General features: G+C 43.8%; 1 protein-coding gene across 2 annotated transcripts; it reads left to right on the top strand.

Annotated features, from left to right (window-relative positions):
• Window positions 1-1,460: 1,460 nt before the first annotated feature.
• On the top strand, window positions 1,461-27,091 carry cltcl1 (clathrin, heavy chain-like 1). 2 transcript variants are annotated; one of them, XM_078284978.1, is made up of 32 exons: window positions 1,461-1,655; window positions 6,403-6,610; window positions 8,108-8,376; window positions 8,529-8,690; window positions 9,088-9,201; window positions 9,291-9,464; window positions 10,205-10,402; window positions 11,123-11,323; window positions 12,013-12,165; window positions 12,445-12,567; window positions 13,076-13,213; window positions 13,346-13,510; window positions 13,692-13,872; window positions 14,105-14,268; window positions 14,459-14,584; window positions 14,733-14,875; window positions 15,132-15,366; window positions 15,514-15,636; window positions 15,739-15,884; window positions 16,011-16,194; window positions 16,824-17,016; window positions 17,137-17,294; window positions 17,441-17,605; window positions 18,145-18,420; window positions 19,174-19,323; window positions 19,426-19,557; window positions 19,652-19,762; window positions 19,989-20,159; window positions 20,429-20,650; window positions 21,093-21,119; window positions 24,146-24,221; window positions 25,154-27,091. In XM_078284978.1, exons 1-32 carry the CDS (start codon window positions 1,614-1,616, stop codon window positions 25,270-25,272), a joined length of 5,049 nt encoding a protein of 1,682 aa, XP_078141104.1. In that variant the 5' UTR covers window positions 1,461-1,613; the 3' UTR covers window positions 25,273-27,091. The 2 variants fall into 2 exon arrangements, with proteins under 2 accessions (XP_078141104.1, XP_071776004.1); XM_071919903.2 differs by lacking the exon at window positions 21,093-21,119.
• Window positions 27,092-27,674: the final 583 nt, after the last annotated feature.

The following is a 27,674-nucleotide window of genomic DNA, read 5'->3' as shown; positions in this document are numbered from 1 at the left end:
CTCATAGAATCACTATAAGAAATAACAATTATATCTTTTTTTAATTTTCAATAAGGCTCAATTCCATTTTAACTTGGAGAAAATGTAATTTCATGTCAACTAGGCCACTGCTCTATCAGTAATTAAATAACAATCCCTCATACAATTTGTTAGCAGTGTAAACACATTATAATCTACTGTAAATACAACTGTTTTCACAAGTGTTTGTACTATATGCATTTATGTGTTTTCACTATTAATATGTTACAACTTTTTGTTAAATGATAACATCAACTAGCTCTTTTCCTGGGTGTTCATAAATGTGCCACCTATTCCATATAGTACCTGTTTTTTTTCTTTGCTATTAAATGTAATTTAATCTAGTGGTTTTAGTGCATCACTGTTAATAGGAGAAGTTAAAATTGCATTGTGTACGGTACGCTTGATTCTTGGGAAATTGAGCATCTTAGATTTGAAACTCTGTGTGTGCTGTCTGCATCCTGTGTGTAACATGAGTCACATCAGTGGTGTATTGGCCTTGCTGATCTCAAAAGGAAGTATCTATCAACCTGGCTTTGTTTTACAGCTCTAAGTGATTGTGAACATTAAATAGACCAAACAATGTATTTTCACTGTTTTTTGTTTCTTTCACAGTATACATAAGTGGGCTATTCTGTGTGTCCAGAAGTCAGTCTCCCACATGTCCAGAAAATGTGGCTTGATAACAGAATAGACTGTTGGTTAATAGTTTGGTTTTAGCGCTTAACAATCCCAAACACGACCAAGATATGAATAACATTTTAAATTCTAATTTAGGTTGAATTCTGTCCTAGATTCGATTTTTTAAATTTGTGCATAACCTGCTGACAGATGATGATTATGATGATGATGATGATGATGATGATGATGATGATGATGCTGCTGCTACTGATGATGATGATGATGAGAAGAGAGAAGGGTACAGGCCCATAGATGAGATACATGGGCTACAATTAGTGATATGGAAGTAGCTTCAGATCCCTTTAATTCTACTTTCAAACGTCAGCAATCCCCAGTCCTATGCGTCATCTATACACAACACACTTTATTGGAAGTGGAGGGGGGGTGTTGATTTAGCAGAAATCATGAAAAGGTGGGGCGCTTGTCACGAGCCCTGATTTCGAAGTTGGTGGAAAGGAAGGGGGAAGGGGCTGCGGCGGAGGGGTACAAAGAGCACATCCGATTTTTTTCCTCACTGCATTGATATTCATGAGAAAATCCACTGCGCAGGCTGCTTCTGCGAATTCACCACTTATAATAACTCAGTGTGTATATTATAGGGTAGTCCTGCATCGTTACGAGGTCTGACGAAGAAGTGGTTTACACACGGGGCTGAATAGTAGTTAAAGTGGACTAGTTTTCTTAGCGGAGGTGCGGAGTTTTTGGTTCAGGATTGTTGTAGGGGGCTACTGAATGGGAGCAGTCACTGGATTCGTGTGATACCAACGCAAGCCGCCCAGACTACCTACTGCCCATCATATTTGACTTTTGGGGACGTTTAGGGCACATACAGTACAAGACCACATCCATTCCTCCTGCTGTCCCCTTCCCCTTTCCTTCCTTACGGATTCTTCAGACAGAGAAATCCTCAAGAAATGGCTCAGATTCTGCCGATACGATTTCAGGAACATCTGCAGGTAAGGAGACGCAAAAAGCCCTAAAATTAATTCAGGATTATGTCTTTTGCGCAGCTCCTCGTCCTTGTCGGTCCACACAGACACAGCACATGTCGCATTTAAAAGGAATCTGAAATAGGGCTGCAGGGTGGTGCTCAATATAGCTACAGGCCTAGTTTTCTCCTGCCGGGCAGATGATGACTTGTAAAAATTGAACAGTCAGATCGTACACAGCTCTAATGCGGACCAATGTGAATACGCCGCAATTTCTTCAAGTGGAAAAACGCCGCTGTCATTTCCAATCTTGCATTGGCGCCGGTGAAACTGCAGTGTTTTGACACTTTGTTGCAGACAACTGAGCTCAGCTGTTCGCGGTAACATTGTAACTGAAACCTGAATGACACTTGCATGTAGCTTTGTGGCTACCGTGTTACTGTCATGTTCTGCAGCAACATATTGTCACTTGTAACCTTCATAACAACATTGGCCCATGTGCCCCTACAAATACCCGGGTTCTCTGCACTGTCTGGTTTGATATTTCAGTGTTTCAAAGCATCTGAGCAGCTTGAAAATCCCCAACATCAACATTATATAGTAGCAAAGGGCCTAGAGCCGTAGATTGGCAATCTCCACAGATATAGCCTGGGTGAAAACAGAATAGAGAATAGTCACCCTTTCACAATGTGTGTGCTGAATAAGGAAAACAACCAGCCAGTCATTTGGGTGGCTGTGGTGGCATTTCTTCTTTGCTCTGGTTGGGAGAGCAGTGGACTTTGTTTAATAATCGCTGTCCCATAGCAGCCCATGGCTTGGGTGTCTTGCAGCCAAAGAGAAACTTTGTGACGCGTTTTGCACCCCCCACCCCACCACCCTCCTCTGTAGCCTGTTGTTATGGTAACAGCAGGCAGTGAAATGGCCTTTCACTAGAAAAAAGCGTTGAGCCCCCACCCCCTCCCTGCTCCCTTCCTCTGGCCAGTAGCCCCACTTCCTCAGCCAAAGATCCTTTATCCACTAAACTGTGCCAGCCAAGAGAGCTTGCTACCAGTCTCATCTCTTCCTGACAGGCTGGTACACTACTGCACCTGATGGAGGGCAGTGCAGTGCCTGCAACTTCTGGGTTATTGGCTCAAATTGCTTTCGACTGCGCATAAATTTCACTTATACGTCTGCTTAAAAAAACTTGCCTTTGGACATTGATGAGCAACAGACTGCTCTTCGTTCCACCACTACCGTGAAATCACGGTTGCCCCAGTCGTATCCCCCTGTGAATCTAGGTGGCTCCAGCAGAGTGAAAAATGCTTGGAATTTGCAAACCCAGGACTTTGGGCCTCAAGTTGTTTAGCTTTTTTCTTGGCCTGGTATTTACAGCTCTCTCCCTGCAGTCTGGGCCGAGGTTCAGGACTGTTACCAGCTGGAACCGGCAACACAGACCCAGGTCCTGGTTTAGGTAGCGTTCTGTGCTAAAGGGTGGACTGTAGCTCAGTTTGGTAAACTAGCCCTTGTATGAGATAACCTCGATTTGTTCCAAAAGCCTCGGCTGTTCCATTCAAAAGCAATTCTTAACACTACTGCAATGTTTAATGCGGACATGGAGGATGAACTGTGGATCTCACAGCTATTGTTCTAGCTGTGGGAGAAACGATACTAGTCATTTTCTCACTCACGCACCAGTAGCTATACATGGCCTACCCACCTTACACTGTAATTAACGCTAAGCTGTGTGTAAAGTTACTCTCCATTGTTATTCTTTGTTTTCTTTGCTTACTTATCTTGGTCTGGTTTATGATCCCAAGTCGAGGCTGTGTGTGAGGCTGTGTGTGAGGCTGTGTGTGAGCAGGTCAGAGTGTGTAATTATTTGACTAAATGGATTAGCGCTCAATGCCCTAGTTGGTACTTGGATGTGTGGAACAGAATGTAGGCTACATCGCTGTGGTCTCCAAACTGTGGTTAGGTTCCCTGGATCATGTCGGTGCCAAGATGAAGGCAGACGAGGACAGATAATGGTTAGTTGAATTATGAAAGTGATGATGTGAGACTCATTTGCAGCTTGCGTGGCTTTGCTACTGTGCTGGCTGTGCAACGGCCTATTCAGTGGCTTGTCTAAGTGCAAAAATGTCCTGCAGCTTCAAAGCTCATGAACATTGTCCTGTCAAGTTAGGTTAGCGGAGTCCAACCTGCTACATTGCGGTTACTTGCAGTGTTCGGCGGTGTCCTGCCTCTGTATTGATGAAATGATGGCATCACGTCAAACTAACGGATGCAATAGACGGATGAGGTAAGCAGGCCCATTTAAGCCTAGCAAATCACATCAGGATAGGAAGCAGGACGGGGAAGTGATTTCATCACTTTCAGTTGAACAGAACACATCTGTGATTGTGACAGCGCCTGGTGAGGACTTTGATGAGCGCCTGTCTTCAGTCATCAAAACTCAATCATGAATCTAGACTGCATGGCTACAAAAGTCATTCACATAGAGGGGACGTAATTTTGTGTTGCATGCATGTCAAAAATACTACTCATGACTCGCACACCTACTCTTTAGTGTTAGATTATGGCTATGGTAATGGTGATTACCTATTCTAATGTAACAATATATAATACCTCCAGTGCAAGCTGTGGTTTTGCATGTTCAGCCCCACAGAATATAACTAGTAACACTTCAGGTCTGTTTGCTACATTCCTCAGTTTTAATTGTGTTTGTGTAACCCACATTTCTCCTCAGGGACCCAAACCCCTCTGCTGTAAAATAGTACAACGTGTCAGTGCCTCAGCAACGCATCCACCCAATCCATGACTCACCAACTGCCCTCAAGTTGTATCACCAGTGATTTTCTGTCTTATTGTTAGTAATGTTTATATATTGCTGGTGTAAGCTTAATCTTAGCTGTACTACGGGTTACTGCTTAGGGGAGAGAAGTTATAGCATGGAGACTGTGTGTGTGTGTGTCTGTGTGTGTGTGAGGATCTGTTAGTTAGCGGGTTGCTGGAGACAGTAGGTTGTGGTAGAAGTGTGATTTAGTCTGGAATGTTCTACTAAGAAGGGGGTGGGGGGGTATTCTTCCGGTGAGTCAGTCGCCCCACCCCAACCCGTAGACTGCCCAAGGCCTGTGTTACTGGAACTGTACTGTACAGACATGGGTTTTCCCTGGCTCTCCTTCCTCCTCCTTCATTCTTCAGGTATATCTATCACTCTTGCTTTCCACACACTCCCTTTGCTGGCTGTCTTCTGACACCCCCGCTTTTAGTACGATGCCAGACGGTGTCTTGACTCCCATCCTTATCTTTCCCTCTGCTATCTTTATTGTCGTTTTACTCCCCTCTCCTCCCGGAGATAGTTCTGGCAGTCTGAAGAGATGCAGCATATGGCTGTAATCCTGCCTCAGGTCTTCTCTGTGCCCTTTTTCAAGTCTCGCTCTCATACTTCCCCCCATAACTTCACATAGACTTGACAATGTCTGTATGGAGAACTCAAAATCTGACCCTTTTCCAGTGAACATGGGTGGGATGCAATGTCATTATGGATATGATTCATTATGGACATTTCACTCGCTAGACCACAACTTCTCTATATGATCTTTGTAACCCACTGCCCACTTTGACCAGACTACATCCTTCCTGTTTTGTAGATGACTAAAATGATTTAAAGGGCTCAGCAGTCAGAATCGGCTCTCCTGCGCTACAAGCCAATGGGCAGATAGTACAGTCCTTGTGATTAGCGTAAGGATTCCTTTCCGCTTGCCTCAGACTGCATAATACAGTCAGCTATTCCCAGCTCAGTCGTCAGAGTGAGGCTGCGTGTTTTGATCTGCCCTCTCAGTTCACAATTAGGTTGACGATGTACAGAGCTGTTCCTCTGTTCACTGCCCATTAACCAAGATGGACATTTGTTAGTTCTACCAAGATGTGACATAGGGGAAGTTAACATCAACTCAGTCTTACTTAGTGCATCGTCAGGTCTTGGGGCTTCTTCTCATTAGGAAAGTAAATATGCTGAATAATGAATAGGATTTGCTGATGGTGCTTTACTAAAGATTCAGATTCAAATTCATTCTTGGTTTGAGCAGATCACTACTGGGGAATCTTTGGTGTTTGTCTCAGACCTGTTTTTGCTAGATGATTTAGTAAACCTTAGACCTTTTCTTACAGCTGGCTGCCTACATAGCTGAGAGAGTGTCAGGTCAGGATTTGATCACAGGCTTTGCTGAAATAAAGTAATGCTATACTATTCCAGTATTATTGAAGTTGTGATGATGGTTATTGCATTACAATAAAAACATTTTCTGTCATCAAACATGGCTCTTAAAAAGCTTCAGTCAATGCAGGAGAGTATTACCAGCTATAATAAGAGTGTAAAATAAAGCTCTCTTGAGTTAATATCCTGTTGTCTGCTGTGTGCCCACGCTTGTTCCCTGGCTGTATGTTCCACCAAACCTCCCGTCTGGAAAACAACCTTCAAGAATATCCCTGGAAAATTGGAACAGAACTGCTGCTATTTTAATAGAAACACAGTTTGGGTCGGCTTCTTACGGTTTCCCCCTTCGAGGCAAATGTCAGCTACTGCCATGTTTATTTTCCCACTGCAATTTTAGTTTTTGTATGACTCCTTCAAAGGTCTCAACTCCTTCAAGTTGGGATATTCCACTACTAACTGAATTTTATTTTTAGCCCAAGTGTAGGCGGCTATAGGCCCACTATTGTGCAGTAGTCCTTTCCGATGATTATGTTAAAGGTTGTCATTGTTGACGCTTGTGTTCTTTGATGTTTCCAGTTGCAGAACCTGGGGGTGAACCCAGCCAACATTGGGTTCAGCTACCTGACCATGGAGTCGGACAAGTTCATCTGCATCAGAGAGAAGGTGGGCGAGCAGAACCAGGTGGTGATAGTAGACATGTCTGACCCCACCAACCCGATCAGAAGGCCGATCTCTGCCGACAGTGCCATCATGAACCCCGCCAGCAAGGTCATCGCCCTTAAAGGTAGAGTGTGTATGGTGAGACGTCACAACCTCACAGTCAATACCGTGCTGTTGTGAGGAAAAACAGTTCGCCGCTGTGATTATTAGTTTTACGGCAAGAGCTGTGGGCATTATTGTTGTTTAACTTCTCGGACAACAACCTAATAGAATGATGTCTGCTTCAGAGTGCATGGCATTCACACTGTTGTTTATTTGTCTCTAGTTTTAACAAATCTAGTTATCTAGTGTTGCTGCAGGAATGCCATGGTCATGAGATGACTAATGCTCTGTCAACGCTATAAATATGTAGAGTGCACTCAGTTCTATTGCTGGAATGTACTAAATTGGTCGTGCAAATCGATTTTCTGCCACTGAATCTGGCCCTTAGAGCACAAACACAAGCGCTGATCAGGATGATTTGGCTATAACGCTTTTCTCTCTCTCTCTCTCTCTCTCTCTCTCTCTCCCACGTTTTGAGGATAATATGTCCTTGCTCTTTCTTTCCCTATGGTTTCTCTCTCCTTGTCTTCTCACGTTCTGATTGACACTTTGCTTTTTCTCCCTTGCTTTCTGTCCTTTCTCAGACGGTGAGTTGCTTTCTGCCTGTCTGCCTGTCTGGCACTCTGTTGTGATGATACAGTAGCCATGTCTCTCTCATAAAAGCTTCCCCCATACCCCTCTCAAATACTATTCTGACCAGTAGCCAATCAAAAGACAGACAATTGTTTGGATATGTTTTCCACTGCAGACACATTCCCAGTAGCTGGTCTCAATTTCACACCCCAACTCCACCACAATATAACCTGCTGGCACATATACTTTTATGAGAACTATACATGTGTTAGCATGACTTGCTGTATGCTGGTAGAGTGTATGTGTGGTATGCATCATCAGATATCACACACTGAAAAAGGTTGGGGTACTGTGTGTGTCTGTATTTCCACTCCTGTGTGAGCGTGTGCCAGGCAGCCATATCCATGTCTAGATCTCTCCTTGCAGCATATAAGGTATGCCATACGTGTATCATTATATCTGTGTGTGTGTGTGTGTGTGTGTGTGTGTGTGGATGGTGGTCCGCAGAACAGCTCCACAATGCACCTGAATCACCATTACCTCACCTGTTCTTTCCTCTTTAATCTAGTTTTATGTTCAAATCAAGTTCCTTACTGGTCGTAGGCCTAACAAAATAATACACATACCACAGGAACATTGCCATGGTTTCATGCCATAGTTACCAGTAGTATCCACAATTTTAACTAGTCATTATAATCTTCTTAAAACAGCCTTCTACCTTTCCAGTGGTCAGTTGCACTTGGGAAGGGCCAGACAGATAAATATGTAAACATTGTTACTCCCTGTCATGAAACACTTTGAATCTAGACTGTGGTTACATGGTTTATTGGGAGGGACTGTTAGCCACATGCCTTGTTGCTTAGATTTGAAACTTGAGAAGTTACTAGTTGCTAGCTGTCTGTCTCACTTGATCATACTTTATCTTTTTACCTCCCTGCCCCCTCAGCTGCCAAGACACTGCAGATCTTCAACATTGAGATGAAGAGTAAGATGAAGGCTCACACCATGACAGAGGAGGTCATGTTCTGGAAGTGGATATCGGTTAACACCGTCGCCCTGGTGACCGATACAGCCGTCTATCACTGGAGCATGGAGGGAGATTCCCAGCCTGCCAAAGTATTCGATCGGCACGCCAGTCTGGCGGGATGTCAGATCATCAACTACAGAACTGACGAACAACAGAAGTGGTTACTGCTGATAGGGATTTCTGCACAGGTATGAAAACACACATGCACTCATTCCTCCTACAGTACATGTGTGGACAGAAAAATCCCTCTGAGATGAAGTAGCATGGATTATCTACTCTCTGGTCCCTCATCTACACTGTCTCACCTTTAATTTCTCTGTTTCTTCTGTCTGTCCTGCAGCAAAATCGTGTGGTTGGGGCGATGCAGCTGTATTCTGTGGACAGGAAGGTATCCCAGCCCATCGAGGGCCATGCGGCAGCCTTCGGGGAGTTTAAGGTGGAGGGAAATGCCAAACCCTCCACCCTCTTCTGCTTTGCTGTGCGCTCTCAGGCTGGGGGAAAGGTGAGGGGCTCTAGATAATATGCAGGGATTTCATGTGCTATCTACCTTAGTGTATTAATTCTACTCTCTAAAACAAAGGGAAAGCAGTTCTTTGGCTAAGATCATAGGGGGGACCAGTCTTGGTGTTTCATTCTTAGTAACTTTAGGGTGTTTTGTGGTGCTATGTAGAACCTCTTTTCTAAAATGTTTTTATATAGCTCCAGAAATTTACCAAGAAAGGCCCTACACCACCAAAATGAGCTCTCCAATGTTTTCAGCCAAAGAACCTCATACAAATCATATATTTTTGGACTCATGGACTCACCTCTGCTTTCTTTCACATTCATGTTTGCCTTGTTTTGGTTGCCTGCCCACCTCGGTTATTTCTTCACATGTATGATGACTTTTCGCGTTCCAGTTGCATATCATTGAGGTTGGTCAGCCAGCTACAGGAAACCAGCCATTTGCTAAGAAAGCAGTGGATGTGTTCTTCCCTCCAGAGGCCCAGACAGACTTCCCTGTAGCCATGCAGGTAAGGAAGGAAACCTAATACTCATTCATTCTGGGTAGAGTAAGTATGACTGACGTGTGTTTAATTCTGTCTCTAATCTTTCTCCTCAGATTGGGACTAAGCACGGTGTAATATACTTGATCACAAAGTACGGTTATATCCATCTGTATGACCTGGAGTCTGGAGTGTGTATCTACATGAACCGGATCAGTGCAGAAACCATCTTTGTAACTTCCCCTCATGAACCCACCTCTGGAATTATTGGGGTCAACAAGAAGGGACAGGTGAGAAACTGGCCTTAAAGGGGCATTAAGTAATTTCTGACTTTTATCAACCTCTACTGGAATTGCAACGACATGAACAACAGGTCTTTGGTGCAGCTTACGGTAGCCTGTAATGGACAGAAATGCAAAAGTTACATTTTCACAATAGTACGAGTAGGGCAGCTAATTACAGCAGATATCCAACAGAAATGTCAAGAGAAGAGGTAATATATCACGAAGCACAATAATACTGCTTTGTAGTTAGCTTTTTTCGCTTGAGAAGGAATGGGTTGCAACACCGGTCACTTGTTCGTAGCCCTGTCCTCCATTTCTGAGCAGTTGAAATGCGGTGTGTGTGTGTGTGTGTGTTTCCAAAACTATGGGCTGGAAAATTAGTTTTTGAAAGCCTAGCAAAGTAATCGTTTAGTCATTGGTGTTGATCAACAACCCTTTTAAAAACCCTGCAGATATATTATGGTCATTATGTGTAAGAGGACAGTAAACATCTCACTTAATGTACCTTTAAAGTACTATGAAGGGCCTAGTGCTGCTAGACAGTCTCTCCAAAATGCAGCTGTTGATGCTGTCTTGTTAAAATGTCCTTCCCCTTCTTGCAACTTCCACTGCTATTATATTAGTGAGTTGAATAATTTAAATATATCTTAATTGGACTTGCCTCCTTTCATGGCAGCTTTACATTACTCCTCTAAGTGCCTTGTATGTACAGTATATCTGTATCTATCCTCTCTTTCTCCTTCTAGGTGTTATCAGTGTGTGTGGAAGAGGAGAATATTGTGAACTATGCCACCAACGTCCTGCAAAACCCCGACCTGGGCTTGAGGATGGCTGTGAGGTCGAACCTAGCTGGGGCTGAGGAGCTTTTCGCCAGGAAGTTCAACACTCTGTTTGCCCAGGGAAGTTATTCAGAGGCTGCTAAGGTTGCTGCCTCGGCACCTAAGGTACGGCGATATCATTATAAGGATAATTCCAGCCATGGTGAGCGTTAAGATCATTTTCCAGAGTGCCCTCTCTCTCTCTTATGAAATTCCTGTGTTTTCTTGTGTGGTAACCTGTAGCTAGCTTTTCATATAGTGGATAAGAAACAAACTTTTAATTATCATTAGGTCCAACTGATTTGTATGTCTACATTTTTCTTTGCCTACTTCCTTGTTCCAGTGTTTACATTTTCAGCTAACGTTTGTCCAATGAAGGCTTTTTGAATGCACATATTAATTCAAAAATGTTCAAATCTGTTGAATAGGAATTGGATAGGAACTACTTTTTCATTCACAAAATAAAGTTTTTTTTTATGCTTAGTTAAAATTTGTAGACTCTGTATTACATTACTACGTTTAGTTTACTCAGAAATTTGGTTTTGATGTCGTTTGGAGTTGAATGAAAGCAAATCTAGAAGTAGGGAAATAAGTTGCATGATAACTGTTTCTCTGACAGCTTGTGAAAATCCACAGGAACTTTTAGAAAGAAGAGAAGGCACACTGGAAAATGGGCTTAATATTGACTGTGGGCAGAATTGTTCTTTAATATATGAGTATGTATAACACAATAACCAACACATACTAGTTCAAAAGATTCAACGAAATTCCCCTCCTTTTCCGCTCCCTTGTTTTTTCCTTTACCCATAATTCCTCCACTGTCCCCTCTCCTCATCCTCCCTCCAGGGTATCCTGCGGACGGCGGAGACCATCCGTAAGTTCCAGAGTGTGCCGGCCCAGCCGGGCCAGGCCTCTCCCCTGTTGCAGTACTTTGGTATTCTGCTGGACCAGGGCCAACTCAACAAGTTTGAGTCTCTGGAGCTGTGCAGGCCCGTCCTCCAGCAGGGCCGCAAGCAGCTGCTGGAGAAGTGGCTGAAGGAGGACAAGGTAGGACTGGAGTACTGGAACAACAAGGCACCCATCGTAAGCTTGGGCTGATCAATAAGATATATAGCAGAACCTAATTTCTTAGTGATTTAGATACTGGTACGCTAGAACAGTGGTTCTCAAACCTTTTGGCTCGTGACCCCTTAAAATTAAACAATGCCTACTCACGACCCCTGTCACAGCCTGCATATGCAGAGTGGTGAACAGTTCACCCAAAAAATGATTTTCCCTTTTCAGGCTGTTTCATTTGATCAGCAGAGAAGGCCTAGAGGCTGAAAACTATTTAGTATTTCATAAGCAAAAAGCAAATCTAAATAAAAATCTAAAAAATTACACATAATAATACATTTGTATAGGATAGATATGTTTTTTCCCATCCCATAATCCATTTTACGATCCCCCAAAACTATCTCACGACCCCCTGGGTGGTCCCGATCCCCAGTTTGAGAACCACTGCACTAGAAGATGGAAGCAACATGGGTTGTTTACATATATTTGGCATCGCCCAAGAATAATAAAAGGCCTAACCCTTGAACTGTGCATGTTTACAGTGTAGAATCACCTGCACATTGATGACTCTGTCTTCTGTGATTGTATATGATTGATTGTATATGATTGATTCCTACACATTGATGACTGATGATTGCTAACACATTTATGTGCGCTAACTGATTGTATCTCTGTTGTAGCTGGAGTGCTCAGAGGAGCTGGGAGACCTGGTGAAGGCTTCTGACCCCACCCTAGCCCTTAGTGTGTATCTCAGAGCCAACGTCCCCAACAAGGTCATCCAGTGCTTTGCTGAGACCGGCCAGTTCCAGAAGATAGTGCTGTATGCCAAAAAGGTAACGAGAGCTCTGAAGCCTTTCCCTTTCCCTTATTTGCTTAGTAACTATGCGTGGAAAAACTGACTCAAATTTATTCACTGCATATGTGACCCAGCATGGAAAAACAGCGACATTGTGGGAGAATGTTTTTTTTTTTGTTTGTTTTTCATAGTTTTTTTTTAGCTTCATCCAGAGCTTTAAAGTTGTACAGAACATAATAGGTGTCCATAAATTACTTTGTTTGAATCATTAATTATTGAATCAAAAAGTGCATTTTGATCTACCTTCTTTTTGTAGGTGGGCTACACCCCAGACTGGGTGTTTTTGCTGAGGAATGTGATGCGCGTCAGTCCAGACCAAGGACTGCAGTTTGCCCAGATGCTGGTCCAGGATGAGGAGCCGCTGGCTAACATCAACCAGGTAACACACACACCAACATGACCATCTTAGCCACTTTCTAGTTCTGATACACGCAGTTACTACACATGCCTTCTATTTCAAACACACACACACGCAAACACACACAATGTGCCCAGTGTGGGAGCCTGCTTCTGTGTTATTCCAGATGTGCCAGCAATGCCAGGAATTCACCGAGTCGGTGACCCTCTCCTCCTTTTAAGGCCACATCATCCCTTCTGCTCAGTCTTGATCTCAACCAGGAAACTTGACTTGATGCTTCTCTAAGCTAAGCAGCCGGCCCTGTTTCAGCTGTGGCCTTCCCACGTGTCGTTAAACTAAGAAAGCAGGAACATCTGGCCGACAGGCCTGTGATCCTTAATAGCGTGTGAATAGAGCGCTTTATAGGACCGTATATGCTGACTCAGTATGGTTCACAGAAAATAGGAATTAAAAAATCTATCATTTCTCCTCGCTGTGTGCTCTCTCTTCATCCCCCTCCCTTGCTCTCTTTCTCTCTCCTGATTGGTAGATTGTGGATGTGTTCATGGAGGGCAATCTGATCCAGCAGTGTACCTCCTTCCTATTGGATGCTCTAAAGAACAACCGCCCAGCCGAGGGACATTTACAGACACGCCTGCTTGAGATGAACCTCATACATGCCCCCCAGGTACAATGGACATTCAAACTAATGTGACTGCCGTGACTATTAGAGCAGCTACAGCTCTGCTCTTATTAAACATGTTGTGTGTGTGTGTGTGTGTGTGTGTGTGTGTGTGTGTTTGTGTGTACACTTTGTTAGGTAGCAGATGCGATCCTGGGGAACCAGATGTTCACCCACTATGACCGTGCCCACGTAGCTCAGCTGTGTGAGAAGGCAGGTCTGCTGCAGAGAGCTCTCGAACACTACACCGACCTGTATGATATCAAGCGAGCTGTGGTGCACACACATCTGCTCAACCCCGAGGTATGCGTGTCGATGTGCGTTCACGCTTGTGGATGTCATTCTCCTGGCAGCAGCCATCTTTTTATTCTTTGTTAATGATGTGTGAAAGTGCCTATTGACCTTCCCCTCCCCCCCTTGCTCTCTCCCTTTCTCCCCGTCTCACTCCTTTGGCCTCACTATTTTTCACCGATTCTCTCTTTAGTGGCTGGTGAACTTCTTTGGGTCTTTGTCAGTCGAGGACTCGGTCGAGTGCCTGAGGGCCATGCTGTCGGCTAACATCAGGCAGAACCTGCAGCTGTGTGTCCAGGTAGCATCTAAGTATCATGAGCAGCTGGGGACTCAGACGCTGGTGGAGCTCTTTGAGTCCTTCAAGAGTTACGAGGGTAGGTCACACATGAGGGGAAAGGGTGTGCTTGCAGTTGGTCTTTGGTTTTAGGGTTTGGGTCTTGGGTTGACTTTTACGCTTTGAAATGGGCCATGGGTCGTGTTCATTCGGACTCAAACGAGAGAGTGTATTAAATGAGTGATTTCCTATTTTGTGCAGGCTGTATGTAATAATGAATTGACAGAGCTGACTTTCACGCTGTTTCTCCCCCCCTGCCATCTCCATTCAAGGCTTGTTTTACTTCCTCGGGTCGATTGTGAATTTCAGCCAGGAGCCTGACGTTCATTTTAAGTACATCCAGGCTGCCTGTAAGACCGGCCAGATCAAAGAGGTGGAGCGAATCTGCAGAGAGAGCAACTGCTACGACCCAGAGAGGGTTAAAAACTTCCTCAAGGTGAAAAGTTCCCCCAATGCCATTGAATTTATGATTGATTTTATCAATCAATAGCAACTTTGTGATGTGTTGCCTCTTTCATATAGTTTAATCACAAAACACTACATTACATAAGGGTGTAATGAATGAGTCTACAACGTAATCATCATCCAGTCAACACTAAAACCTCATGTGTTTCTTCTCCAATTAGGAGGCCAAGCTTACTGACCAGCTCCCTCTGATCATTGTGTGTGATCGCTTTGACTTCGTCCATGACCTGGTGCTCTACCTCTACCGCAACAGTCTACAGAAGTACATCGAAATCTATGTACAGAAAGTAAGATCAAGACTACTTCTGATACTTCTCTGATAACATTACTTCTCTGGGTATTGTGCCATATCTACTGCCAGGCTGTCTCTCCTCATTTGAGCTGCTTCTTGCCATTTTTTCCAATTTATTTGAAATTTGTCACGCTTGTTTCCAGGTGAACCCCAGTCGTTTACCAGTGGTGATAGGTGGTCTGTTGGATGTGGACTGTGCTGAGGACGTCATTAAGAACCTGATCATGGTGGTGAGAGGGCAGTTTTCCACTGATGAGCTGGTGGAAGAGGTGGAGAAGAGGAACAGGTACTTTATGACTAACTCATGAATGGGCTTCACTATTTCTGGTCAGCCTGCACACCTTATCCTGTGTACTTCAATGGATGCAACATGTCACTAACACCAGCAGGGTTAGGGGGTTCATTTCTGGGGCCACCTATGCTAAACATTTATGCCTTCATGGTAATGTAAAGCGCATTAGATAAAAGCATCTTCCAAATGGTGTATGTTATGTAGTGAGGCTGTTATACCAAAACAAGCTGTTTTCACCATTTCTTCTCAGATTAAAGCTTTTATTGCCGTGGCTGGAGTCCCGTATCCATGAGGGTTGCGAGGAGCCTGCCACCCACAACGCACTGGCCAAGATCTACATTGACAGCAACAACACACCTGAGCGCTTCCTGAAGGAGAACCCGTTCTACGACAGCGCTGTGGTCGGACGCTACTGTGAGAAGAGAGACCCCCACCTGGCCTGTGTGGCTTATGAGAGAGGCCAGTGTGACCTGGACCTCATCAAAGTGTGTAGTTTAATTTACGTTGCATAACATTCAGATGATGATTTGCATAATCCCAGACAAAAGGTTTTTTATACTGTTGCTGATATGTCATTATCACTGATTCTGAGTCTCGGGTGTGTTCATCACTACGTTTCATTTCTGATGCAGGTGTGCAATGAGAACTCCTTGTTCAAGAGCGAAGCTCGCTACCTGGTACGACGGAAAGATCCAGAACTATGGGCGAACGTGTTGGAGGAGAACAACCCCTACAGAAGACAACTCATCGACCAGGTCAGGTTTTCTCCAGCTCCCCTCCTTAGTGATGCAGGCAGTGACTGGGTGTTAATTTACAAATGTTTACTCTTGTTTACTCCTTATTTTATTCCATCTCAGGTGGTGCAGACAGCTCTGTCTGAGACCCAGGACCCAGAGGAAGTGTCAGTCACAGTCAAGGCCTTCATGACAGCAGACCTGCCCAACGAGCTGATTGAATTGCTGGAGAAGATTGTACTCGATAACTCTGTCTTCAGCGAGCACAGGTACCGCAAAGTCATAGCTGGCCTTGACAGGCATCTGACTCTTTCAGCGGTATCAGCAATGGAATAACTGAGCTACAGCCCTTTCTCTTTTTTCAAATCACCTTTCTGTACTCTGTATTCCCCCAGAAACCTCCAGAACCTGCTGATTTTGACAGCCATCAAGGCGGACCGCACTCGCGTGATGGAGTACATCAACAGGCTAGACAACTATGACGCTCCAGATATTGCTAACATTGCTATCAGCAATGAGCTCTTTGAGGAGGCTTTTGCCATTTTCAAGAAGTTTGATGTCAACACCTCAGCCATACAGGTAAAGTGGATGTGTTACCAGTAAAAGCTTATTTATACTTCTGCGTCGAAGTGTTGCCGTAGCTACGCCGTAGGTCTTAGCTTACTTGCACATCTCCAACAATGCTATTGCGCATAGGGCAACGCAAGACCGCAAGAACTGTGATTTGCACGCTTCATATTTTCTCCTACCTGTATCTGGTTAGTTGAGGAGGTTCACAAATACGTTAATTTGTACGACACCTCATCCCCAAATTATAAAGATTACTAGATGTCACTGAATTTGTGGCGAGAAATATCCCAGAACATGAGTTTCAGAGAACACTACTACCTCTGTTGTTATTACTTCTGTGTTGACAAAGCACAACGCTGCCATCTAGTGTTTCGGTCTTCTATGCACAGAATCACCAATGCAGGACTATAAAGGCTCACACCGCTGTAGACACCTACGGCGCCGCAAATGACGACACTACGACGCAGAACTATAAAACAGCCTTTAGTGAAATGCTTCAGGTTACTCACGCTTTAGTGGATATTGGATATAAACTGTAAATTAGAATCGATAAAATTGACTTTTATTCCTGGTGTATTATCACTCTGTAAGTACGACAGATGATCTAATGCAGCTCTCCCTTCCTCTCCATTCTCCAGGTATTGATAGAGCACATAGGGAACTTAGACCGGGCCTATGAGTTTGCCGAGCGCTGCAACGAGCCTGCGGTGTGGAGCCAGCTGGCCAGAGCTCAGCTCCAAAGAGACCTGGTCAAGGAGGCCATTGACTCCTATATTAAAGCTGATGACCCCTCAGCATACATGGAGGTGGTCAATGCAGCCAGCAAGAACAGTAAGGCTTTGCTTTCCGGTATAACTCTACTGCACACCAAATGGTTATATTGATTCTATCAGAGGCAGGGATTTCATTTCTTGTGCGATTGATCTGAGTTGAACTATTGTTATTTTGCAGATAATTGGGAAGACTTGGTTAAGTTCCTCCAGATGGCTCGAAAGAAAGCCAGGGAGTCTTATGTGGAGACGGAGCTGATCTTTGCTTTAGCCAAGACAAACCGTCTGGCTGAGCTGGAAGAGTTTGTCAGTGGGCCCAACAATGCTCACATACAGCAGGTAAGAAAAAGCATCGCAGCTGCAGTGTTACGTTAAGAGGATTATGTTGAGCTCTAGCAAAATGTGCATTTTGTTTGCCTTTGTCAGGATGCTGAATAATCACTAGTAGCTGCATATACATCTGTTTTCTCTCTCTCTCCCTCCAGGTGGGCGACAGGTGTTATGAGGAGGGTATGTACGAAGCGGCCAAGCTCTTGTATAACAATGTGTCCAACTTTGCTCGCCTGGCATCCACGCTGGTCCACCTGGGAGAGTACCAGGCAGCTGTTGACAGCGCCAGGAAAGCCAACAGCACACGGACATGGAAGGAGGTATACTACCTGCTGCTGTACTTACTTGTTTATTCATTTATATATAAGTTTAACAGGGAGCATGTGCACTGAAACATTATCTTCCAAGATGTCTGATGTATTGTACAGAGATATAGCTAGATGGCAAATTTTCATCCGCAGCCTGGCAGGTGAACAAAAGTACAATATACATACAAATCTTACAAAATAGAATGATATATACATACACTACAACAAACATTATAACATTACAAGGCAGTGTGTATAAAACCACAGGAAATTTACAACATGACTTACTGATAGTGAGTCTAATCCATTAAAATGAATATGAAATAATTACACTTATTGTGTTCATGATTGGTTTGTTTTTAACCATATTTTAGCATCACTGAGAAAGTGTGTAGATCTGAGGATTTTTTTTATGAGAAGGCAGGGAGTTTTTTTGTTTTTTAGTTGCCTTTGCACCTGCTGGGTTTTATACATCATTCATTATCCTCTTTTGCATCAACTCTTTTCCTTTCTACTTGGATAATTCTCCTCTCTTCCCCTCTGGCCATCAGGTGTGTTTTGCGTGTGTGGACGGCGAGGAGTTTCGTCTGGCACAGATCTGTGGCCTTCACATAGTGATCCATGCTGATGAGCTAGAGGACCTGATCAGCTACTACCAGGACCGAGGATACTTTGAGGAGCTCATCGCTTTGCTGGAGGCCGCCCTGGGCCTGGAGAGGGCCCACATGGGCATGTTCACCGAGCTGGCCATCCTCTACTCCAAGTTCAAACCCCAGAAGATGAGGGAGCACCTGGAGCTCTTCTGGTCCAGAGTCAACATCCCAAAGGTGTGTGTGTGTGTGTGTTTGTGTGTTTGTGTGTGTCTGTGTGTTTCTAAACAAGTATTTTTTTGTGTGTTTTCTTGATCATACTGAAAATGTACTGACATATCGCTGTTGTTGTGTGAACCTGATTTTCATGTTTTCACTTTAAATTAAGGATTAGACGTTCCTCTAGGTGTTGAAAAAATTCTCTCACCTCTTGGGCATATGAAACCCTTTCAAAACCTATTGGATCATCTTAAAAATGCATTGTGATCAAGCTAAAAATAAGGCTGTTGTTTGGTTGGTTTTCACCCAACAGCAACGATATGCAACATTCAGAGTTTTCACGGGCCTTAGCAATCATTGAAAGTTTCTGGACTTCAGAAAAATAAAACTCTTAAAGGTCTGTGAAGATGAATGGATGGCCTTGAAAGTACTTGATTTTTTAAATTAAAATATAGCACCCAAATTCATCAATATGCCTCAGCTCTCTGGACCTCAGGATCAACACTTCACATCCTGAGGAAGAGCCTGTGTTGGATATTTGCGTTGATATAGCAGCACTGTGATTTCTTGACTTGACAGGATCATGAGTAATAAATGAGACCCCTGTAATTTTGACCAGTGTCATGTCTTACCCCAAAACATATACATTTTAAGTCTTTGAATTTCACCAAACAAGACTTTGAAAATCATTGAAAGGTTAATGAATTTGATATCCAAATGGCTGCGGGAACCTTGAACGTTGCTCTCTGTTTCCTATGTTTTGCCCATCAGGTGCTACGTGCAGCGGAGCAGTCTCACTTATGGGCGGAGCTGGTTTTCCTTTATGATAAATATGAGGAGTACGACAACGCTGTCATCACGATGATGTCACATCCGACGGATGCATGGAAAGAGGGACAGTTCAAAGACATTATTGCTAAGGTAACCTATAGGCTCCTATTTAAATGATCAAGGTGTGGCTGAAGTATCTTCTTTTCAAACACCTTCACTTCTGGTGATGTTTACGTGTGTTTCTCTCCTCAGGTTGCCAATGTGGAGTTGTACTATAAAGCCCTTTCCTTCTATCTGGAGTATAAGCCTCTGCTACTGAATGACCTGCTGACCATTCTGTCCCCGCGGTTAGACCACAGCCGAGCCGTCACCTTTTTCTCCAAGGTAATCATTAGGTCATCTCAACTGCTGTTTTTCTGTTCAGTTGGTATACAGTGCAAAATAGTGTTGAGATGACATGGTGTGTTTGTTTGACCAGGTTGACCAGCTGAAGTTGGTCAAGCCTTACCTGCGGTCTGTCCAGAGTCACAACAACAAGGGAGTCAATGAAGCTCTCAACAACCTGCTGACAGAGGAGGAAGACTACCAGGTCTGCCAGTCACTCTTTTACTGATGTTAATCATGTTGTAGACTGTTTGTTGGACCTGGCATGTTTAAAATGATAAATGTTACTCTGTCACTCAGTTGAAACTCCTGGACCTGGCTTCTGCCGTCACTAGGGGGCACTACTGAGGGCCAACTACAGGGGCCTAGTTGCACCAAGAAGCATTTTGGGTTGAGGTATAATTTTTTTTTTACTGTGTGTGTGTCCATAGGGCCTGAGAGCGTCCATCGATGCGTACGACAACTTCGACACCATTGGCCTGGCACAGAGATTAGAGAAACATGAACTGATTGAGTTCAGACGCATTGCTGCCTACCTGTACAAGGGAAACAACCGCTGGAGACAGAGTGTAGAGCTCTGCAAGAAGGACAAACTCTACAAGGTAGAAAATCCAACCTTGACAGACAATATTTGAGAAAACAAGTGCTTTTCAATTCTCAAGTACCTCCTTGCTCCCATAGATGGCACTGTTTGTTTTAACTTACTTTTTGTCTTGAGATAGTAATGTGGGCCAGCTCACTTCACTGCTCCTCACCAGTAGCCCATCCCTCCTCTTAAACACGATTGTTTAGATGACATCTATAACCAGTCTTGCATGTAGTCCTCCATGTTTCTCATAATCAGTCATGTGCGTGTTTGTGGCTCTCCCAGGATGCTATGCTGTACGCTGCAGAGTCGAAGGATGCTGAGCTGGCAGAGACTCTGCTCCAGTGGTTCCTGGAGGAGGGCAGGAAGGAGTGCTTCGCTGCCTGCCTGTTCGCCTCCTATGACCTGCTGCACCCCGATGTGGTGCTGGAGCTGGCCTGGAGACACAACATCATGGACTTTGCCATGCCGTACTTCATCCAGGTCATGAGAGAGTATCTCAGCAAGGTTAGTGCTCCACTACAAAACAGTGCAGACAGTTTACTATTGCTATTTTCAGTTACTGCTAAAACATGTTTTTGAAATTAAGTTTATTAATTAGTGGACATATTTTTCAGAAAATAGAATAGTTCTGCAGACTGCATTTCCCTTTGAACTAAATTGGTTTATTTTTCTCAGATGATTAATTTCCTGTAGATTACCTGTCCCTACAGGTGAAAGGTGGACAGTAGTCCTTGATGCTATCTCTGGAGGTATTGAAAAATGGGCTTTAGAGGACACATATTTTACCACTGAAAAAGGGCGGCATTCCCCCTTTAAGTGATAGTAGTTTTTCCTGTTTGTCAGTGACATTGAACTCCCTCCAAAACATGGTCGTCATGATTTCCTATAATGTTACCCTGCAGCCATGTGAGATCATGTGAGGTCATCTCTGTGGGTTCTTTTCCAGGTTGATGAGTTTGCAGAGAAGGTGACGGTCTCTGGCCCTCTTTATTTCTCTTTTGTGTTTTGTCTGTTTTTGTTGTAACTTATCCCTTAGGTTTCTGATGTAGGAACCTAGCATGGACTGTAGACTGAGTATGGCCTAACTAGCCCTAGTCCTGGAGAGCTATACTGTGTGCAGGCTTTTGTTCTGGCTCAGCAACACAACACATTCTAGAAAAATGTACTTGTGCGTTTGTGTAAGCAGTATTGAAATTACTCTCCTGGGGGAACCTCTTTTCCTTGCGGGTATTGGTTAATGAAATTTCCATTTGCAAATTGTGACATGACTCACTGTCAGATGAGACAGACATGCTTGATTAACAGCGAAAATGAAGCATAGCCCAATTGAAATTACAGTAAGCAGTTAATACTTTCTATGAAGGCAGTGTTTCTCAACTGGTGGTGTGTGCCCCCTAGGGGAGGCACCAGAGAACTGCAGGGGGAGCGACAAGACGGGTGGGAAAATGGAGCAGAACCAACTTCATGAAAAAATAAAAATCTGTTGTATTTGGCCCAAGCACCACTGTCTATTGAGTGTCAGTGTAAACACACATAGTAGCAGGCTAAACAAATAAATGGCTCAGTTTGAGCTTAAGTTGCATTGTCTATTTGGTTTTTCTGACCTATTTATTGTAACTACAGTATAATAAGTTAGTATTACGACTTAGGGGGTGAAATACTCAAATGCTCAAAGGGGGGCATGACGGGAAAAGGGTTAAGAACCACTGTATGAAGGAATACATAGGCTTTTTGGTTAACAATGGAAATACAACTAGCTACAGGAATGACTTTTGTGTAAATGTGCAACAACTGAGGAAGATGTGCACTGCTGATATGAGACCCTGGGTGCACATGAAATGGCTCGCCATGTGCACTAGGCAGGAAGGCTATAGTGATTATTGGAAGGCCCTAGCTTCCCTTCCAGCTCCGCAGCATTATGTGATTCTTGCTGATGATTGATTGTTGAATTGAAACATGGGCTCCTCTGACTATTAGATTTTCACTGTATCCAGGAGGTAGTGTGGTCTAAAATAGGAGGTTTGAACCCGCTGAGACCCCCGTAATGCAAACACTGTGTTGATGGCTGGAAGCAAAGCCTGTGCACTATACAGCTCCTCAGGACCAGGATTAGTCTAACCAGGCCTAACTCTTACCTCTCTCCTCTCACCTCTAACTCTTCTCTCTTGGGGCTGCATCTAGTGTTATGTGGCATTTTTTTTTATCTCTCTCTGATCTCGTCTTTTTCATCTGTGCTGCTCCAAAATCCAAGACCAAAGACAAAGTGGATGCGGAGAGGGAGCCACTCTAGACTTGTTAGATGCATCCCCAGGTTGCTAACTCCAGGTTAACAAGTGATAGTCTAAAATTGTTATGCGATACATCAGCACAACCACTAACTTCAAGGGCTCTGGGCTCCCCTCATTCCTCTCCCTGTGGAGCTTCTTTCAATTTATCAGTTATAGTTATTAATTTTTTTCCCAGGGACCAGCCGCTCTGGTCCATAAATCACTGGTTAAACTGCTGGAGATCAAACTTAGCAGCCAGTCACTGCAGCCCTTGAGGAAACAGAATACTGACTCCTTTTTAATTCCCTGTAGTTTAACACCTAGCAAGAGACAGCAGCACTGTCACGCAAGACGTCTCTCGAAGCCACGGCCCCCATCTTACAGTGGGCAGTCAAACAGGCAGCATACCCAGTGACGTTTTGCAGTATATACTATAATCATATCCATTTTTTTATACTTGCGTTGTACTATTCCATATATACAGTTAAGGAATTCTTACCATTCACACACTGTATTTTGTAGTCATGTACAGAAAACTGCTTTATAGTTAATTGTTTTATTTTTGGGGTCTTTTACTTGAAATTATGACTGAGAAATTCTACATTTAAAAAATCGAAATGAACTGAGTTGAACCATTGTTCACATAATCGAACCTGACTTACATCAGAAACCTTGCTAACTTTTGTTTAGCCTTTTGTATTTAGCTGACTATGTAGATGAAGCACAATGCCTGAGCATTTCTCTGCACTTAGCAACTAGCAAAATCAGCACTACAGCCAACTCACCACAAATATGCCTGGCAAGGATGATTGTAACACATGAGTTAATCATTTGTAGCTTGCTTTTAACCCTGCAGAATACCCTCAGTGAAACTTTGTTAGGAGGGCCTGCTTACAGCCATGAATGGGAAGCATGTGTAAGCTGTGACTGTCGTTTACTGATATGGGACTGCGACTGTGAATGGCTGAAAATGTAGCATCAGCATATAGGCATGTACAGCTTCTCCTTCACTGAACACACAATGAAATATTTCTTTAACCTAGAACCCCTTCCTGCTTTTAATTGTGCATAGACAATTAACTTAACACGGCCTCTCACCTGTACTGGAAGCTGTAGTAGAAATTCTCACCAAACCTGCATGGCATCTTCTCTTAGGTAGCCTCAGTATAGATGCACCGTGAATTATGTGTAGTATTGTACTTCACAAGTGGACTTTGTAATGTATATGTAGTGTGACAAGTCTTGTGTGTGTGTGTACTATTAATATGTATCAATTTTTACTCAAGTCTTGATAATACAGTACTTTACCGTAGTTATACAAACCACAGACTTGGAGTTTATGGTCTACTGTAGTACATCAAATAAGAAATTTCTTGTATTTGTCATAAAAAACTGAAAAAGGCACATCACTGTGAATTATAGATTGTAGGTGTCCAGCAAAAATCTTGCATCTCAAATATTACAATTTTTATTGATGGTTGACATTGTCCTCCACATGTAGGAAAAGATTTATGTCCATGTGGCCAAGCTAAACTTTGGAATATGCATTTAAAAAACAAAACACACATTGGAAAATCATCCAGTTTTCCAGCAGGCCCTGACAAGCGGAGTTGTTGGAGTTACACGGTTTCTGCAGGATACCTACAATGTATTAGAGCAGCCGTTTGTTGCATTCTGTACAGTGTGTGAGTAATCCGCCTCTGATCTCTCCTCTTGTCTTCATTGCCCTCAGGTGGACAAACTGGAGGAGTCCGACAGCCAAAGGAAAACTGAAGAGGAGGTGACGGAGCCTCAGCCGATAGTGTTTGGTAGGTTTACTGACAGCAGATCACCCAGAGCGACAGACGCTTCTGGTGGGTAAATTGAAGAGAAAACAGGGGGAGTTGGACCATTTATCTGTCTCTGGCCAACTGTTTGTTCATTATATACACACAATACCTCAGAAACTACTGGCCCAATTGTGGCAAAACCTGGGTGAATAGTGTCTGTTGCTGTTGAAATCCAGCATTTACCAAATTTACACTGGTCTAAGGGGGCTGTATAGCACTGTAATGAAAATAACAATAGTGGTTCAACCTATATACAGTTCATGAAAGCTTTTACATGCTGTTCTACAAATCTGGTGTAGGGTAGCTGTTTCCTAGTGTTTTTATGAATTTTTGAGGATTGTTTTCCTATCGCTTGCTTCAAAAACATTTCACGGGATTGCAAAGATTGAACGTAGCCTTCCTAGTTCCTACCTACTTGCCCCGTAATGAACTGAGATCACACTTGTTTGTGATCTTGTTATCTCAAGCCATAATCATCCATTGATTCTACAAGGAAGTTGTCAGGCTATATATTGTCATTAAGTTCATTTCCTTTTTGGCACACCACCAGGAAAAATCCTCTGGTGCACAGGAAGCGATGTGTTTTACATTAGTGGAAGCAGCAACAGCTGTTTGTTTGGAATACATAGAAGAACTAAGTAGTTAGCATGAGCAGCGATAGCATGAAAAGACAAAGGAAAGAGCGCCACCTACAGAAACTCAAACTTCACCAACAGAAAATCCAAGGAAATAAAGGTCACAGTACTGGACACACTGTTTGATTGACAGGTGATCTCTGGGAAGTGCAGTGCAGAAACACCACAGCAATCTCACTGATTATCATTTTAATGAATTGACAAATTGGGTTTTTGTAAAACACAAGTTTAACACAATATCTGTGTGTGTGTGTGTGTGTATGTGTGTGAGAGCAGGTCAACAGCTGATGCTGACTGCCGGTCCGGCTCCAGTGGCTCCCCAGCCGGCGTACCCAGGCTACGGCTACACCGCCCCGGGATACCCTGCTCAGCCCGCGTACGGTTTCAACATGTAGTCCTGATCCCCTTGAACCCCCCCCCCCAACCCCCCCCCCCCCTCACACACCCTGGACCTGAACCACACCCAATCTTGCTGCTCTGGGTCACAACCAGCCCACCTACAGAACGGAGACCCCTGAACGCCTCACCACCACCACCACCACCACACCCGACTGTCATTCCCACGGAGACGGATCCCAGCCCCGTTCATAGAAACTGCTACTCAGCGCTTCATCTGTCCTTCCTCTGCACCCAGTTTCTCTCCTCTTCAATAGAGAAGGATGGCATCAAGGCTGTTGGACCCCCCCTCCCCCACCCCCCCCACCCAGACGATAATAACTACATCACCTAATGACACAGCATGAAGTCGCCTCTCAGCTCCTAGAGGAAATAATATACCGAGGATAACATTAGCAACATTAAACCACTCACTATCCAGCTATCCCGTCGCTCTTCCATGTAGACTGTATTAACCATAGAGCAGCTCTTGATGATCATTGTTTTTTTTTTTTTCCTAGAGATACAGCACTGATGAGGGAGAGACTTTGTTACTGAGGAGTCGAGGGGAGGGGGAGCACAGGACAGGACAGGCGCCTCCCCCTCCCTCCAGAAGCACTGCTAAGGCCTTATACTTAGAGGAGGTGGCAAACCTGGGTCATTATTCATGTTTATTTTCACAACTGTCTCGTGCTCCGATTATAAGACAGTTAACTGTGCAATAGTTCTGTTTGTCCTTTGCAACAGGTACGAAGTGTTCTGAACAAGGCAATGCTGTATACGGACTAAGAACACTTGTTTCTGAGGTTACGGTACTGTCTACGTATGTGTGTGTGTGTGTGTGTGTGTGTGTGTGTGTGTGTGTGTGTGTGCGTAGCCTCTCAAGCCTTCGAGGGATTCGTCACCAAACCAAGAGACACTCAATGAAACCCCACCCTCCCCTGCCCCTCCCCGATATGCCCCCCCCCCCCGTGCAGCCGTAACCTTTTGCCGAGTCAGAGTGGATGCCGTTATCAGTCAACTGTTCACCTCTACGATCCTGGAAGTCTGGAGTTTCACAATGATTGTGACAAAAAGGACAAAAGAGGAGGTGAAATCTAAAAAAAAAAAAAAGAAAGAAAAAGAAAATGCTATGTGCTGTTGTCTGTGCATGTGCTGCCAAAATATAATGCTGCAACCAGGAGCACAATTTTCATGTTACACTCGAGTATATCAAGTATTACTAATGTTGTGTCAAAAATCAAGTGATGTACTTTGGAACCTTTACTTTCTCACCCAACTAACGAGAATGGTGATGAAGCTCCAATAGCAAACAGACTGAGGAGATGAAATGTAGGGGAACATAGCTCACATGCTTACATCCTGGTGCCAGTGGTTCAAAAAAATAATCATTATTGTACTGAAAGCAGTGTATAATTTAAAGATATATTGAAATACCTAACTAATCAAAGAAGTCAAATATTATGGAATACCGTACCATATGTATTGTCTATAGTGTATTGTTGTAGTCTTAAAAAGCATAATGATTTTTGTAAGAAAAGGACAAAATACAAAAACAGCAGGATAATAAACGGCAAGCTCTGTGGCAAAGGCTGCTCAAAAGTGGCGACAGTTTAGTAGATTGTTTACTTCCTGTTGAAGCAACCAATGAGAAGGTCCCAAGAGAGCATTTTTGTGGGTATGCTGTCCTCCAGTTCTGTATTATACACTGAGCTCTGCCCCACCATTGTGTCAACTTCGGATTTGTCGAGAGGAAAAGCAAAACCCGAGCTGCACACAAGCACTCCCTTTATCTGCACAAGTCATGCATACGGAAAGAGAAATAAAGTTTACACACAGTGTCGTCTGTGGAGTTTGTTCATTCGTTCACATCAGGAGAGAGCAGCCTCTCTGGAGGATTTGGCCTCTTTTCAGTGGGTGTGGGTCTGTGTTTTTGGGGGTGTGTGTGGGGGGATAATAATAGGTACTATCAAGGGCCGGAGTTGACAGCTGTGTACACAAAAGAGAAGTGAGTTATAGTATTGAATTAATGTTTTATGCTGGCAATCTGCTGCGCCCTTTTCATATTTCCAGGTTGTTGGACCCAGACTGTCACTTTGGTAACCAAGCTACAAGACTTGATTGATGGTTTCTGTGAGAGCCAGCAGCTCCTTTGTCCAGATTTCTCGAGGGAGGGTGTGGTTAGGCAGTTTGGACATCCACTGACTATTGCTTGGGAAACATTTATGGTTTTGTTAGTAAAGGGTGTAATAACAGGGAAAACAGTCCTTATTCTTCCTGGCAGAGGCAAATTCATATGGTAATGAAGCGAGAGAGAGCGAGAGAGAGACCGAGCCCCGCCCTTCTCCTGTTGTGGAACAAAAGTGGCCAGTCTCGTCTCTCCCAGCTGTAAAATAACCGCCCAGTTTACCAACCGCTGGTC

The sequence above is a fragment of the Centroberyx gerrardi genome, chromosome 8, assembly GCF_048128805.1.
Source record: "Centroberyx gerrardi isolate f3 chromosome 8, fCenGer3.hap1.cur.20231027, whole genome shotgun sequence".
NCBI lineage: Eukaryota > Metazoa > Chordata > Actinopteri > Beryciformes > Berycidae > Centroberyx > Centroberyx gerrardi.
Note: the sequence above shows the minus strand (reverse complement) of the source record. Positions and strands in the feature narration are given on the sequence as shown.

Bases quoted from the DNA above. Each gene is read 5' to 3' on its own strand.
- cltcl1 (XM_078284978.1), top strand. From the start codon at position 1,614: ATGGCTCAGATTCTGCCGATACGATTTCAGGAACATCTGCAG. The intron at 13,214-13,345 runs GTACAATGGACA...ACACTTTGTTAG, and splicing joins ACCTCATACATGCCCCCCAG to GTAGCAGATGCGATCCTGGG. The intron at 19,763-19,988 runs GTCTGCCAGTCA...GTGTGTCCATAG, and splicing joins CAGAGGAGGAAGACTACCAG to GGCCTGAGAGCGTCCATCGA.